The sequence below is a fragment of the Tachyglossus aculeatus genome, chromosome 17, assembly GCF_015852505.1.
Source record: "Tachyglossus aculeatus isolate mTacAcu1 chromosome 17, mTacAcu1.pri, whole genome shotgun sequence".
Lineage (NCBI taxonomy): Eukaryota > Metazoa > Chordata > Mammalia > Monotremata > Tachyglossidae > Tachyglossus > Tachyglossus aculeatus.
The window spans coordinates 50,695,555-50,712,098 of NC_052082.1; the positions used below are offsets into that span (position 1 = coordinate 50,695,555).

The 16,544-nt window shown below is 54.6% G+C and overlaps 1 protein-coding gene across 8 annotated transcripts in view; it reads left to right on the forward strand.

Moving 5' to 3' along the window:
* The window catches only part of ABR (ABR activator of RhoGEF and GTPase), a 169,920-nt gene extending 158,813 nt beyond the window's left edge, over positions 1-11,107 (forward strand). For all 8 annotated transcript variants that reach the window (XM_038758748.1, XM_038758754.1, XM_038758750.1 and 5 more), the window contains 7 exons: positions 413-472; positions 771-880; positions 1,444-1,583; positions 2,788-2,922; positions 4,160-4,265; positions 6,738-6,885; positions 8,185-11,107. In XM_038758748.1, the coding sequence (XP_038614676.1) occupies positions 413-472; positions 771-880; positions 1,444-1,583; positions 2,788-2,922; positions 4,160-4,265; positions 6,738-6,885; positions 8,185-8,274 (789 nt within the window). In that variant the 3' untranslated portion in view covers positions 8,275-11,107. The remainder of the gene's footprint in view (positions 1-412; positions 473-770; positions 881-1,443; positions 1,584-2,787; positions 2,923-4,159; positions 4,266-6,737; positions 6,886-8,184) is intronic.
* The last annotated feature ends 5,437 nt before the right edge of the window (positions 11,108-16,544 follow it).

Sequence of the window (16,544 nt, forward strand, 5' to 3'; positions counted from 1 at the left end):
TCATCATCATGGATGATGTATATGTATATATGTTTGTACATATTACTTTATTTATTTATTTATCTTCTACATATCTATTCTACTTATTTTATTTTGTTAGTATGTTTGGTTTTGTTCTCTGTCTCCCCCTTCTAGACTGTGAGCCCGCTGTTGGGTAGGGACTGTCTCTGTGTGTTGCCGACTTGTACTTCCCAAGCGCTTAGTACAGTGCTCTGCACACAGTAAGCGCTCAATAAATATGATTGATTGATTGATTGAAGGCCTGGGAAGGGACGTGGAAGCGACGCCACCCTCACACTCCCTGCTGTTGGGACTGGGTCTTGATCTGGTCCCATTTGTTGAGATGGTGCCGGGACTGGGCAGCAGGCGGAGAACCGGGTCTTTAACATCCTTCTGTTTGCTCTTTCCTCAGCTGGATCCCCAGACCGTGCAGACGAAGAACTGGCACATGGACGTGATCGAGATGAATGGGGTGAGGAGCGCCCTGGGGGGTGGGGGATTTTGGCCCAGCCTGGCAGGCTGAGTTTTTAAGGCCTTACTCAGCTCTCGCTACCAGCAAGCAGCCACCCATTTGGCTCTCTCTTCGCCTCCTTGCCCCGGGTTCATTCCGATAACCCTAGAGACAGTAGGCCAAAAGGCACAGTCGGTGGCCTCATAGCCCAAGGCAGCCGGCTTGGCCCTGACTTCCCACAGGTCGGGGTCGGGGCTCGTGTTTTGGTTCCCCGTGGGCTTTTCCGGGGTGCTGACCCCCATGGATTGTTCCGTCTCAGATCAAAGTGGAGTTCTCCATGAAGTTCACAAGCCGAGACATGAGCCTGAAGAGGACCCCGTCCAAAAAGCAGACCGGCGTCTTTGGCGTGAAGATCAGTGTCGTGACCAAGTACGCGCCGTCCCCGGGCCCCAGGCGGCCGGTCACCTCGTCCCCTCCAAATGCTCTGGCTGCATGAGGACCCATCCTTCCTGGGGTAGCCCCTGCCCCCGCAAACAGAACAAGGTGCCCAGGGTCTGAAACCGCTGCTTGTCTCAAAATGCTGGGACGTCAGCCAGGATTCCTGCCCCTTCCCGCCTCCCTCGACTTGGAGCGTGGGGGTCCGGCCCTTTGCCCAAACGACATCAAATTCCCCAGGGGTATCAGTTTCCTACTCAGGGCAGCTGCCCCAGGAAGGGTCGGGGAAGGGTTGATCCCCATCTCCATTGTTTCAGGCTCCATTGGTGTCCCTCTGCTTCACTGCCAGGCAGAGCCCTCCTCTGGGTACCCACCTCTGGGGCACCCCTTACCCTACCTGGCCGGTAACGGCTCACCTATCAGCACTCGGGAGGCCGGGATGGTGGGCAGAAGGGGACGACTCCCGCTGTGCCAGGGCAGATCTCGGGCAGGGGGCTCCAGTATGGGGAGGTTGTCGGTGCCCATGGGGAGCCTCATGGATCTGCCATCCCCCCAAGGCGGGAGCGCTCCAAGGTGCCGTACATCGTGCGCCAGTGTGTGGAAGAGGTGGAGAAGAGAGGCATCGAGGAGGTTGGCATCTACCGGATCTCAGGGGTCGCCACGGACATCCAGGCGCTGAAGGCTGTCTTTGATGCGAGTGAGTGGTGACAGTGGCAGGCCCAGGCCCGCCTAGGCGGGAGGAGAATCCTCTGGTGTGGGCTTGGAGGAGAAACCCAGAATCAGCTTTCGCTCTGGCTTGGAGGTGGGGCTGGGCACCAAGCGGGGAGCTGGCTAAATTCTCCAGGGGTCGACTCTGCTCCTTGCCCCTCTCCCCCTCATTTCCCCACTAACTTCCAGGGTGGAGAGTGGATACCTGGTTTCAGGGGCTTGTTCTCTCAGACCCCCGCCCCCAACCACTCTGCAGTCCCAAAAGGAACCAGGGGCCTCGACAGCATGGGCCTCCCCCAGCTCTCCGAGATGGAGCGGGATGTCCAGATCTGGGCCTGGGGCGGAGCACCAGGGGATGGTCAGAGGGGACCGTGTCCGGCAGCTGGAGAGAGCACCCTCCCGGGGGGGATGGACTTGAGGACCGAGCCTGGGGGCTGAGAGAAAAGTTGGCATGAAGTGTGGTTTCACATGATTTTAAGTGGGAAAAAAATATTCAGGGCTATCCAGGAAACAAGGGGCTCAGTTGAGGTTCCAGATGGAAAAACAGCATGGGATTATGGGGCTCCCCAACCCTGGAATGACTCCAGATAATGGGATTAACAGCAGGAGGCTCTTTCTCCCAGGAGTTCCCCAGTAAGCTGAGCCCCCCTCACCCCTCTATGGCACAGCCATGACCCCCAGCACTGGGCTGAGACACTGTTTGGGGTTGGGGGTGAGGGGTGCGTCCATTCTCTCTACCTTAAATCACAAAGACCCATTTGAATTCACCTGGACCTGCCCTGCCCCTAGCCCTGCCTGGGGAAACACTAAGAGCAGAGAGCCCAAGCCCATGGGATGTACCTGGCAGGCGTGGGCCATGGCCAGCTGAGGGGCAGGGTGGAAGACCCCCAGACTGTTCCCATGCCAGTTTGCAGTCAGCCCCACTGGTGCTCACCACCAGACTTCTCCAGACTTCATTGAACTGGTGGGAAGGGGGCACCGGGGGGTGTCCCCATGCTCCAGCCTGAGCTATTGAAGGGGAAAATACAAGCCATAGGGGAATGGCTTGCCCAGCAAGACTGGGTCACCTCTGCCTGAGGTGAAGGGCACCCCAGCACCCCCACCCCGGGTGATAGGGTGAGAGAGGAAGCAGGGATGGGGATTGTGTGCTGTTAGTGAGCAGGTAAAGTGACTGCTTCCTGACTCCTTTCCAGACAACAAGGACATCTTGCTGATGCTGAGTGACATGGACATCAATGCCATCGCAGGGACTCTGAAGCTGTACTTCCGGGAGCTTCCCGAGCCCTTGCTCACAGACAGGCTCTATCCGGCTTTCATGGAGGGGATCGGTGAGGCGCTATCCGGGGTGCAGGCCCGGAGGCAGAAGACTACTCTGGGGTTCTCGTGGGAAGGGGCCCCCGGCAGGGAGGGAGAGCTTGTTGGGGAGTCCTAGCCAGATACCTCCTTGAGTTAGCCGTGCTGACCAGCACACCTGTGGCTCTCACTCCCTTCTAGCCCCTTCCTCCCTGTTGGTCTTGGGGTAGGGTGGGTGCCAACGGAGGCTGCTCAGAGACTCCAGTGGATTTCCTAAAGCTGTGGAAGCACCCTTCTTCTTCTGGGCCTCCTTGGTGGGAGTGCCCCGCAGAGCTGCCCTCACCCTGTGATGCCGGCCTGAGTGCCCGGACTTCACCAAGGAGGGGCCTGATTGGAGATGGTCAGGGAACTGATTGGGGATGGTCAGGGGGCCGGGTGAGAAGGCTTTGTCCTCTTCCCCAACCCAGAGTCTGGCAGAGGGGAGAGAGGTCAGTGTGGGAGGGACCTAAGGGATCTGGGGCAGCTATCACCCGCCTGGGTCCCTTGACTTTCCAGTCTAATTCCTTGCCCCCTACCTGCCGCTCAAAGGGAGAGCAGGGCCTGACCCAGTTCTGGGGTGGAAGAGAATGAGGAGATGGTGTCCTGAGGGCCCTGATGCCCAGGCTCACTCCCCGCCTCCCTTGGCTGGGAGGTAGCAGGAAACATCGTCTGTGTGGTACAAGCAGAAGGTCTCATCCCACCCTGGAACCCGGCCAGCAAACGCCTGACTGTCCCAAGGCTCGGGAGATGGGAGGGGAATGGAATGTGCCCACTCTCCTTCCTCCTCCCTCTGTATCTTCCCTGCCCCACACCAACCCCCCTCTTCTGAAGAGATTGCCAGTCTACATGGGGGCTTGGTGTTTTAGGGCCTCAGATGTGGGTATTGGCCCCAGCTTAGTGTAATGGAAACAGCTGGCTAGTAAGCTAAGCAGGGGCCCCAGGCTAGCAGAGCTCAGGGACTGGCTCGCAAGCCAGCAGGCGAGGGGCTTTTGGAGGAGCCGACACCCCGGGGACTTGGATTCCCTAGTTTCCGCCAAACCCCAGCATGTTGCCTGTGGGGATCAGGGGCTTCCTGCCCTTCTACAACCCCGCCTGGGTCCAAGACTGTGGAGATTCCAGCTAGTTCCCCCTTAGTGGGGTCAGGAGCGCTTTCCTCCTTACTGGGATTTGGATTGGGATCTGGAGTCCTTCAGCTCTGGGAGCTCTCACCCCAGCCCATTTTCTCCTCCTCAGCTCTCTCAGATCCTGCTGCCAAGGAAAACTGTATGATGCACCTTCTCCGCTCGCTGCCCGACCCCAATCTCATCACATTCCTCTTCCTGCTAGAACACTTGAAAAGGTAGTTTGGGATGCTGAGGCGGCTCCCCAGATTCCCCAGGGTCGGGGTGGGGAGGTGGGGAGGAGGGCAGGATTCCGAGGCCTTACACCCCAGCGGGAAGTTGGCCGTGGGCAATCACTAATGGCTGGAGTCACCTTGCTGTGGGAGGTGAAGGGGTCCCAGCCCAGTCTGGATGTCAGCCCCCACTGTTAGGTCTGTAGCTCAAGGAGGATGAGGCAGAGGTTTTCCAGGGTCTCACGACCAATTCTCTGATACACCCGAGACCATGTCTTCGGGGAAATTTTGTGCTGAAGACCCCATTCCTCAGTATCTAGGGTGGTGATGCCAGACGCAAGCTCTCCCCGCTCCAGGTTTTTGGGAGTGATTAAATTGCGACAAAGGTGGTGGTCTGTTTGTTGGCCTTGAGTGTTGGACATTCTGAGGAATCACTATCCCTTCTGCCCACCCAAGAGCCCAGGCTGTTCAGGAGGGAGGCTGCTTGATGGTCTGACCGTCAGGACAGAGTGTAGACTGATGGGAGGTTGGGCCTGACTTTACTCCAGACCCTTTGGGGCTGGGAAGCAGCATGGCCTAGGGGAAGGAACCCAGGCCTGGTTCTGCCACTTGCCTGCTATGTGACCTTGGGCAAGTCACTTCACTTCAGGGCCTCAGTTTCCTTACCCGTGAAATGGGGATTAAATACCTGATTTTTTCTCCTCCACTCAGACTGAGCCCCTGTAGGACAAGGGACTGTGTCCAACCTGAGTACAGCGTTTAATACAATATTTGGAACATATTAAGCACTTAACAGATATCATTAGCTGCTTGGAAATTCAGCAGACTCTGTGGCCAGAGAACATGGGAGGAGGGAGGGAGGGAGTGTGAGGTTTAAAGCTGACTCGTTTCATGTTACCCTCATCATGAGACACTTTCTCCTCGGGTTGGGCCAGGACTGAACTCCCAACCAAATCCCTAGCAGTCGGGAGAGCGGGAGGAGAGGGAGGACTGAGGAGTGTGAGGGGAAAATCCATTAGGTTTTCCACCCTGAGAACTGGGCACAGCCTGTTCCCACATCTGGTCCCCTGGACCCTGCTCAACTCGAGTGTGGGTTCGGGTTGGGGGTTGGGGGGGCCGCCACACAGCTGCCTCCTGACAGGGCAGTGTTTTTCCGCTTGTTTCTACGACGACCAGTTGCTCCACTCAGGCCCGGGGCCCATGGGTTTCCAAAGCCCCTTAGTGAAGGCAGCACAGAGGGGTGAGGGGGTCAGGGGAGCGGCGAGGGGAGGTGGAAGCAGGGCCGGAGGTATTTCTGTGGATCGGAGATGGGGAGGGAGAAGCCAGGACAGATCAGAGAAAAGACTCAGGAGGGGACAGGCTTTTCCTGCATTTGCTGCATTTGTCAATCCTGGAACTGGCAGACTCTAACTTCAAACCGCAGCTGGAAATTGCTGTTCAGAGGAGGGCAAGTGATGCAAGAGGGAAGTGGATGGAGAAAGACCTGTAAAAAGCCATGCTTGGGGAGTTCTGGCCAGATTGAGGGGAGGGTGGCCATCAAGTCTTTGTGTCCGTGGAGGTGGGGAGGAAGAGAAGGAGCCGTCACCCAAGCACTCCATGATTAGCCCCAGCTCCTCCTTCTCTGGCCCTGAGAGGGAGACCAGCGCCATCCCCTTTCCCACTGCTCGCCTGCTGACGAGGAGAACTCTCCTTCTCCCCCAGCACTGTCAGAACCTTAAATAAAACCCAGCACCCTAAAGGGAACCCAAACCCCCAGGTCAGGCCCAGCACCGGCCTAGCCTCATGACTTCGGGCTGGCCTGGCCCAACGCTTTAACCCTGGCAGAGTCCTGCTGGGGGGCAGGCTGCGGACTGGTGTCCCGGGCTGGAGCCCAGGCCGGGCGACCCGCGTTTCTCTAGCTTTAGGCCTCGTCTGGTGTATTGTCCCTGGCAAATGTGACTGGTGCTATTACACATGCGTGATGTTGTGTATATGTGCCTACAAGACGTTGGGGGACAAGTCCCAGAAGCCCCCAGGGCAAACAGGCCCTCGGGGTATATTGCATGTGAGCACTTCCTCCCGAATTATGTATTAAGTGACGCTGAGCCCCAGTTTTGTAACCGATCCACTTCCTACTGGAAGGAGTGTGGCCCTGGTGGATAGATCATAGTCCTGGGAGTCAGAAGGACCTGAGTTCTAACTCTGGCACCACCACTTGACTGCTGTGTGACCTTGGCAAGTCACTTAACTTTTCTGTGCCTCAGTTACTTCGTCTGTAAAGTGGAGATTAAGACTGTGAGCCCCGTGGGGGACGGGGCCTGTCTCCAAGCCGATTATCTTATATCTACCCATACCCCAGTGCTTAGTTCAGTGCTTGGCCTGTAGTAAGCGCTTAACAAATACCATAAAAAAAAAAAGAATTTGCAGAGACTGGGCCTGAGACAGCCTGTGATGCCCCAGGAGAAACTAACTCCTCTCCTTTCCTGTCAACTCCTCCAGGGTTGCTGAGAAAGAACCCATCAACAAAATGTCCCTCCACAACCTAGCCACCGTGTTTGGCCCGACATTACTGAGACCATCTGAGGTGGAGAGCAAGACAAATCTCACCTCGGCCTCCGACATCTGGTCCCATGACGTCATGGCACAGGTACTGTACGAGTCTCGTCTTTCTCAGCTCGGGGCTCTCCCCACCGCTCCGGGCCTGCTCCTAGACAGAAAACCCGAGCACCCAGAAATCTCTCCAGAGGTTGGCCAGATTGAGCAGCATGGAGGATCGGCCCAGAGATCCCTGGAGTCCCCAAATTCACAAATTTTAGAAGCAGTGTGTCCTAGTGGGTAGAGCATGGGCCTGGGAGTGAGAAGGGCCTGGGTTCTAATCCTGGTTCCGCCACTTGCCTGCTGGGTGACATAGGACAAGTCACTTAACTTCTCTGTGCCTCAGTTAACTCATCTGTAAAATGGGAATTCAGACTGTGAGCCCCACCTGTGGATCACAAACTGTGTCTAACCTGGTTAGCTTGTATCTACCCCAACACTTAGTATGGTGCCTGACACATACCTTTAAAGAAAACCTCCCCTAGCAAGAAACCATCAAGCGGTAGTATTTATTGAGCACCTACTAAGTGCAGTGCTCGGTGCTCGGAGACACCCGCTTCCTATCCTTAAGGAGCTCACAGTCCAAAGGGAGACGGACAGAAGAAACAGTGCACAAATAGGTGTGTATGGGTGGAGCAAGAAGCCCCTCTTGGTTGCCCTGTCCCCAGAAGCCAGGGATGTCCTCAGACCCTAAGATTATTGAGGGGAAATGCTTTCCACCTGCCTCTGAGGGCTGACATGGCCTCACCCCTGGTGCTTGCCGGGGCTTCCCTCTGCCTGGTCCAAGAGGCCAGTCCATCCTGGTTGGCTACTTGTACTGGCCAGGGAAACCGAAGAGCGACGACACCCATCCCCGTGCCACCACTGCAGGGTGTACTTTTAGCAAGGTGTCTCAGTCCTGTGGACTAGCCCTTTCTGGCATATACAGGGGCCTGGCTAAGCCACCCAGGGCATCGCAGGCCCCTCTCGCTGCATTCACCTTTTCCTGAGGCCAGCACGAAGCCTGAGCTACCAAGCTCCGCTCTGAGCACTTTCCTGGGGTCCGTCACCCGGGCCCAGCAGCATCCTCCGCTGCTGACCTGCAGTCACGCCCAGGCGCTTCCAATGGACCATATGAAGGGGGGGTTTCCAAGTGGTGGCTCGTTTTCCAGGTTGAAAATGACCACTGCCCCTTGGGCGTGCCTGGCACCTCCCTCACTCGCCCCCATTCCGGGCACAGCCACTGGCCGACGCCCCGTTGCGCTTCCCGTGGTTTCGTGCCCTCAGACCGGCCCCTGCGAAGCCGGGATTCCCCCCACCCCACCCTGCTGTGGGGCAGACTCCCGGGCTGACTCCTCTCGGCTTTCTGCAGGTCCAAGTGCTCCTCTATTACCTTCAGCACCCGCCCATCTCCTTCGCTGAGCTGAAGCGGAACACACTGTACTTCTCCACAGACGTTTAGCCGGGGGCCACACGGCACCGGCTTCACCGTGCAAGAACCAGCCCCTCCCCTCCCCCCCAGCCGGGGGGCGAGCCACAGACTGAAAACAAAACGAAACCAAGTGAGCCAGACTGCAAGGGAAGCAGACTTCCGAGAAGTGGAACATGTGCGTCTTTTGTCCAACCTTGTACAGAGCCGGCCCTTTCTCCCTTCCCCCTGACCCCTCCCTCCGTTTTTCTAGTCGTGTCCGACGCGCTGTGTTTTTATGTAAATTTGTCACGCAGCAGAGGTGGGGGCTGACCAGGGCTGGAGGCCCCGGCTTTCTGCTCTGTGGTTACGTTTCCTCTGGGTCTTGGTTCGTTCCCGGTCCGGCCCCAAGCTTCTTATTTTGCTCTGTGCAGCGCCTCTTACTTGCGGCTGGTCCCCAACCTTCTCCCAGCCTGCAGTCTCTCGGAAACCCCCTCCTCTTCTCCCCGCCCACCCCGGCCTGCATGTGTAGCCTCAGCTGGAGGCCAGGGCCTTGGAGGCTTAGGGGAGACCCAGGGTTCCCCCAACCCGGCTCTCTTTCAACTGCCCAAGTTCTGCTTTGCCTTGCCGCTCGTGCAAATGTTGGACCGGGAGCCAGACCCGCAGACCCTCTCTGGGGACTCGTGGCAGAACCAGAGAGCCAACCCGTAGGGTTTTCTTCTCTTGTGTCTCCATCCCCGGGGTGTTCCAATCCCTTCCTTCCCCCGGAGAGAGGAATTTGGCCTGGTTTCCTTCTAACGCCTCTGGGTTACTTCGCCCTTTCGCGGTTGCGTCTCCTTCGCTTGTAAAGCCTTTGGCCGTCCAGCCGAAGGGCCAGGAGGAAGGTCGGTGAAGCTGATCAGAAGCTCTGGGGAATCCGGCTTTTGAGGAAGCAAGGAGGGATGTGGCCGCTTCTTCCAGGTGGAAGAGCCAGAAGTCCGGAGCAGAGCGCACAGGTTTCTCTGGGGGTAGAAGAGTATCTGGAGAATGGGGAGTCGGGAATGATGCTCGGCCGACAAACTCCAGAGACCCGGCTCCCTTCGGTTGATGCAGGGATGAGACATACGTGGGTTTGGGAATGAAAACAGACTGTGTGCAAGAGGCCGGCAGGCCCCGGAGTGCCTCGGCCCTCACCGGGACCTTGGCCTTCGACTTTTACACGCTGCCAGAACACGGTTCCACGGCCAGTCCCAGTTGCCAGCCAGGAGCAGCACAGCTGGTCAGGGACTCTTGGCCACGAAGTTACCCTGATGGACTCGTAACCGGGCCCCGCTCTCTGACCCGGAAGAGGAACCACACAAGACCCAAGCTGCCATAACTCCATCAGTCGCCGGCCGGACGCCCCGTCTGGATCCGCTTCCCACCCAGCCTGGCCGGTGGTCTCTGCTGAGCTAGAGAAGGCAGGAAGAGGGGGAAAGGGAGGGCAGGATGCTACCTCTCTGGGCCACTCATCAGCCATGTAGACAGCCCCAGCCTTTGCTGGGTCACCGCGATGCTGCCCCAAAGCATTGCTCTCAGCATCTTGGTGCTGCTCCTGGGATGAAGGGAGGGAAGGACCAATCTTATCCCTGGACCTCTTGGGTCCGGGTCAACCAGCCCCTTGGCTTTTCCAGGCCTACTCATTATCCTGAGTAATTAAGACCGCCCCTTGGGGGCAGAGCCCAGGTATCTGCAACCCTCCTGGCTCCTTGGCTCTCGCCATTGTGCCTGTTTTTGGCCCATGCAAACACATTTCAGGAAGGTAGCAGCTCACCTTGTTTGTGCCCAGGGCGAAATCTTCTGGAGGAGTCTTTGAAGGATTTGCCGCAGTCTGTGGTTGACGAGGTGGCACTGTCTGTTCGATTGGTGGACCTGCCGTTTCCAACTGACTTCATCATGCTCAAGCGGAGGGCTCCGGCTGGATCTGCATCCTGGGCAGCCCCTCGTTCTTTGTCTGTCGGGGATAGGAGTGGCTTAGGGAGAATTGAAGCCTGGCCATGGAGGTGATTCCAAGGGAGTTAGACCCTCTCCTCCCCTCCCTCTTTCAGAGCCCTTCTGATCTGTGCAAGTTCAGTGGGGAGCAGAAAGCTTGAGGTGAGTTGGCAACAGCGAGAAACGGGAGTCACATTCCCTGCCGCCTCCTCGACTTAGGAGGAACCTGTGGGCAAAGAAAAGGAAACTTTCCTCTTTCCACCAAGAAGCTGTAGCAGCCCTAAGTCTGCCAAGTTGGGCCCCACTGGACCATGAAGGAGACTCGGAGGGGTTGGTGGGAAGGTGAAAAGATCGTAATATTTATGTATCAAAAACTGCAGGGTCAGCGGGGAAGTCTGGCCCTGGGGCTGTGGCAGGAAGACCGAATGGCGTCTGATAGGGGCAGGTCTGGCCCAGTGAACAGGTAGGCTCCCAGTGGTGCCTATCAGATATGGGCACTTGGGCAATTGCCCACGTTCATCTGGCTCGCTCCTTCTGGGGAAAGATAGAGGTGCGGTACCTGGCCAGGACTAAGCCACACAGAGAGGAAGATGTTGACGGTTCTTTTCTATGAGCTGAAGACTCCAGAGCCAGCACCTCACCGCCTCAGCCGCTGCTCCGGCCCGGGTGGGCTGTGCTAACGGGGACCCTGAAAAAAGTCCGCAGGAACCCCAGCTTTCTTCCTTTCCCGGCTGTGTTCTGGGGAAGGGAGAATTTTTTGCGGATACAGGTAGGTAGGATAGAACCGTTCATTAATATTTGACTTAAGTTGGTAAGGATATATTTTTTTTTGTCTGTGTTCCGTTTCAGTTTATGTAGATTATTCTAAATGGATGTAAACCACGTGAGAGGAAAATGTTAATAAAAATGCAAAGCCCCGACATTTGCACAAAACGTAGCACTGTGGTGTGGATGTTTGAATCACAGCAGCTCAGGAAAGCCCTGACTTTGAATATTTAACTGGCTCTGGCTGGGTGGTATCCAGATAGAGGTGTCCCCAGGGGTACCCACTGGCTCTGCCCCCGCCGGCCCTCTACCTCCTCGTGAAAGGAGAGGGTTTTCTCAGCCCTTTGTCTTGCTCTAATGAATTGGGTCTCTCACCATAACCAGCACGAACGCCGTCCCAGGCTACTGGCACTGCAGACAGCGTGGTACGAAGGGTACTATTGAGGAAAGGGCTACTTTGGGGGCCCACCTCTGGGCTTCACTGCTCAGGCCCCGCAGTCCCCGGCACAACGGGCACTGCCCTGCTACAGGCCAGAGCGAAGCGACTCCATGCATGACCGGACTCTGGTGAAGTCCTGTGGGCATCCAAGATAGGAAGGTGCTGGCCCAGGAATTGAGGGCCTACCTCAAGGAGAGGGCCCTGGATCCAGCTGAAGTCTCTCCCACTCAGAGCGTCCCTGCCGAAGAAAGCCACTAGCCCCGATGGCAGCCCCGTGGAGAGCTGCGGCCGCCCCCGCTGTCAGAGTCGCTGGCCTGGAGGCGTGGAACACCCAGGAGTTCCTCGAGCTGCTCTTTGTGAAAGCCAACGGGGTTAAGGCTGGCTTACCCCAGCCCAAGCTGGCCGAACACTGTGTTTATTCTGGGGAGAGGGAACAGATGTCTTTGAAAATTGGTGTTTGGTTTATGAGCTCACTCTGGATATCTGGCCATCTAAAACAGGAAGGCATTCATCTCCCCTCCCGATCGAGAAGTTCATTCTAACAATGCTCAGTGTATTGAACCGACGGTCAGTGTCTATCCCGGGCTCATCTTTTCAAAGACAGTTTGGGCGAGCATTTCATCCTCTTACTGTTTATTCAGTGCCCTCATGCATGAATAGGTGCTATTCAGGATTCTGCACTCGAGGCGGGATAGAATCAAATCCCGGGGTGAGTCTCAGCTCTCCTGGAGAGGCTCATGAGGCTTTCAGGTGCTGCTGTTAAGAAGATTGGCTCCTCTGTGTTGTGCTGGTTCTCTGGGCTCGACTGGGGGGTCTCAGCCAAGCTACTGATAGTTGGCTTGGGGTTTGCTCCCATGAGTGCTCAGGGTCACCCTGGAGGGGTGCTCCAGCCAGGACCTTTGAGGGTCAGTCCTGGAGACCACCCAGTTCCACAGGGATCCTGGACTGACAATGTGCTCATCAAATTTGGAGCTGACACTAAAATAATTGTTGGATTCATTGAGTGCTTGCTATGTGCCAGACACTACTTGGTGCTGGGGGTGGACTTGAGATAATCAGGTTGGACACAGTCCCTTGTCCCACACGGGGCTCGCCGTCCTAATCCCTGTTTTACAGATGAGGGACCTGAGGCACAGATAAGTGACTTTCCCATGGTCACACAGCAGGACAAGTGGCAGAGCTGGGATTAGAACCCAGGTCCTTTTGACTCTGGGGCCCATGCGCTCAAAAACTTTGCTCTTCAAAACTTCTGAATTTGATTCCAGACTTCCCAAATCACTTAAAGTGGAAAAATAGTTCCAGAAGAACTGGAGGAAGTGCAGTCGGGTTGAGTGCGAGGTAGGAGGTATAGGGGCATAGATACCGCAGTTGCAGGATGGACTGGCAGGGCGGAGGTAAAGCAGATACCGGCCAGCGGGTCACTGCTGACCATTGACTGAGTCTGCTGGATAGAGTTGCTAAATAAGCCAGACTAACTTTCCTGGGAGATTTGAACAGGTGTCAGGCAGGCAAGGGTCAGAGAGTAATGCTCCTGGCTGAACTCTGTGCTGGCCAGATTGTGAGCTGCTTTAGGGAAGGGATCAATCGGGTGTTTTGCTTCTGTTGTCCTTTCTTAAGAGCTTACTGCTACCCTTTGCACTCAGGAGCCTAATAATAATACCGATTGATGGATCGGCCAGAATATTGGTCATTTTTGGCCACCCCATTTTTAAAAGGATGAGGAACTGGAGAGGGTCCAGAGGTGGGAACTTGATTAAAGGGATCGTGAAAGGTTACGAGCACTGGTTAAAGTGTTGCATGTTTGGCCTGGAAAACTGAAGGGCTTCGTAACAGTTTTGTCAGTACGTGGATCAATCGATCAATAGAATTTATTGAGTGCTGATTGTGTGTGTAGGGCACTGCAATACATGCTTGGAAGAGTACAGTAAAACAGGGTTGGTAGACACCTTCCCTGCCCACAGAGAGCTTGCGGTGTTAAGTGAGCGAATGAGGACTGGTTCATTTCCCTGGGTGATGACACTGTAGGAAATGGGCCCCAAATTAAAGCAGAAGAGGATTCAGTTGGATTTAAGGGAGAACTTCAACTGTCTTGGTGAACTGGGATGAGCTGCAAAGAGGGTTGTGGGACCTCATCACCCTCTAAAGTTTAGTCATTTGCCTGCCTGGAGGCTGGGGGCTTGGCCAGACAGCTTCTCGCTGTCCCTTCCAGCCTTATGATGCCCTGACGTTGAAACGAAAATATTAAGCCAAACTGGAAAACTCTGGGGCCCCGACTTGCAGTTGGGCTAGAGAGTTCACCCCAGAAGGAAGTAATCACCGGCTGCCGTTTACCTTCCAAAAGCAAACGCAGGCTCAAAATTCCAAAATTCACTCTGGCCTCCATTAGAGGAGAAAACTCAAGAACCGTACTGGAGGAAGAGAAAACGAAGGTTCTGTCATAACACCTGGCCGGGCGGGGTAGTCTTTAGATAAAGAGAGTACTCCAATTTTTATTTTTTTTGTTTGCATTTTATAAGCTTGAATATCCCATTTCTGCTGGGGTCTGGGTATTTTGCTTTGGAAGGATCAGGAGAACAAGTAGCTTGAGGCCTCAGTTATGCAGATCATCTGCATCAGATGTGTATTCATAAAGTAAGCTGTTACCACCTGCAAATCACAGTACTACACACAGATACACAGGGTTAGACTTTTGCTTACTTTGGTTCTAGAGTGCCGTCTTTTACTGTGGAAAGGGTGAAAAGCTGAAGAGCAGGCAAGAGAGTAAAGGCAGAGAAAAGGGAGTGTTTGAATATTTTCTGGCATTGTGCTCCCTTAAGGAGTCTATGTCTCCCCCAGATGGTTTGGCTTGTGCTCCTGAGGGACTGCAGCAGAATCCCCTTTTAGACTGTGAACCCACTGTTGGGTAGGGACTGTCTCTATATGTTGCCAACTTGTACTTCCCAAGCGCTTAGTACAGTGCTCTGCACACAGTAAGTGCTCAATCAATCAATCAATCAATCAATCGTATTTATTGAGCGCTTACTATGTGCAGAGCACTGTACTAAGCGCTTGGGAAGTACAAATTGGCAACACATAGAGACAGTCCCTACCCAACAGTGGGCTCACAGTCTAAAAGGGGGAGACAGAGAACAGAACCAAACATACCAACAAAATAAAATAAATAGGATAGAAATGTACAAGTAAAATAAATAAATAAATAAATAAATAGAGTAATAAATATGTACAACCATATATACATATATACAGGTGCTGTGGGGAAGGGAAGGAGGTAAGATGGGGGGATGGAGAGGGGGACGAGGGGGAGAGGAAGGAAGGGGCTCAGTCTGGGAAGGCCTCCTGGAGGAGGTGAGCTCTCAGCAGGGCCTTGAAGGGAGGAAGAGAGCTATAAATACGATTGATTGATTGATTGATTGATTAAAGGGCAGGGATCGGGCCTGGGTGCCAGAGAGAAGGGCCACCTGTATGATGGTCTCCCCTTCAGCCCTGCCATTTAGCCTAGGAAAGCCATGTAGTCCAGTCACAAGGAAATAATGGATTGGTGGATTGGGAACTTGCCCAAAGACTCCAGGACTGCTGGAGGGTTACAGGGGGATGGGGGTACATGGGAGAGGGCCATCCAGAATGGCTGGCTCTGAGGAGCAAGGTTGGAGGGGTGGGGAGAAGTCTCTCCCCTCCCCTGCTCTTCCCTCAAGCTTTCCTGGGTTCTCTCCCTTGCCGAGAGCACGGATACTAGTGGTTACCCTGCTGATAACTGCGCAGAAGAGTCTGTTAATGCAGCCCAGATGTAGTTAGTTCATTGAGCTGAGAAGGTATTGGGTGAATTTTTGAAATGGAATGGGGTCAAAAAGTCTGGTTCCACTCGGTACTCGTACGTGCAACTGTCCACAGCCAAGATTGTCTACCCAGGGCAATCACTTGTTCTTAGTTCTGCAGCTGCTCAGGCCCATCCTAATCCTGTGAATTTCTTTCTGTCATCCTAAAGCTGTCTGGGGATATTTTGTTACTCACAAAGCATCCCATTGACCCCGTGGCTCGGAGCTCCCACTCGCTTTCTTTTACGATTAAGTTCCCCATCTTAACAACTACAGCGTGTAGCAAACCAGTAGCCATCTCCACATTCCACTGCCTTTCCCTAAAGGATGGGATTTTAAGTAAATAATTATGATACTTCTTAAGCACTTACTACGTGCCAAGCACTGTTTTCAGCACTGGGGTAGTTACAGGTTAATCAGGTTGGATACAGTATACAGTCTCCGTCCCACATTCATTCATTCAGTCGTATTTGTTGAGCGCTTACTGTGTGCAGAGCACTGTACTAAGTGCTTGGGAAGTCCAAGTCGGCAACAGATAGAGATGGTCCCTACCCAACAACGGGCTCACAGTTTAGAAGGGGGAGACAGACAACAAAACAAAACATGTAGATGGATGTCAAAACCGTCAGAATAAATGGAATTACAGCTGTATGCACATGGGGCTCACCCTCTTAATCCTCATTTTACAGATGGAAGTAATAAGGCCCAGGGAAGTTAAGTGACTTGCCCAGGTTCTCACAACAGACATGTGGTGGAGCCAGGATAAGAACCGAAGTCCTTCTGGACTTCTGGAGAAGCAGCGGGGCTCAGTGGAAAGAGCCCAGGCTTTGGAGTCAGAGGTCATGGGTTCGAATCCCGGCTCCGCCACTTGTCAGCTGTGTGACTTTGGGCAAGTCACTTCACTTCTCTGGGCCTCAGTTCCCTCATCTGGAAAATGGGGATTAAGTCTGTGAGCCCCACGTGGGACAACTGGATTACCTTGTATCTACCCCAGCGCTTAGAACAGTGCTTTGCACATAGTAAGCGCTTAATAAATGCCATCATTATTTATTTATTATTATTCTGACACCCAGGTCTGTGTTCTATCCACAAAGCCACGCTGCTTCTCTGACTAGCTGCTAGCGGGAAGGTAAAATTGAGACGCTGATGTGGAGATGGGAAGCAGGACGAATAGCCACCCACATTTATGTTCTAGCCAGATGTGTTGGGGATGTATTTAGTCCATCTGGTTGCCAGCCATTGGAGCCCGACACATTTGAGCTGATCCCCAGACAGGTGGGCGGAACAGAGCCAGTTTGCTCTTCAGCCAACTGGAAACACACTTGTCTGTCAGCCAGTGGCCTGGCCTGTTTTTCCGA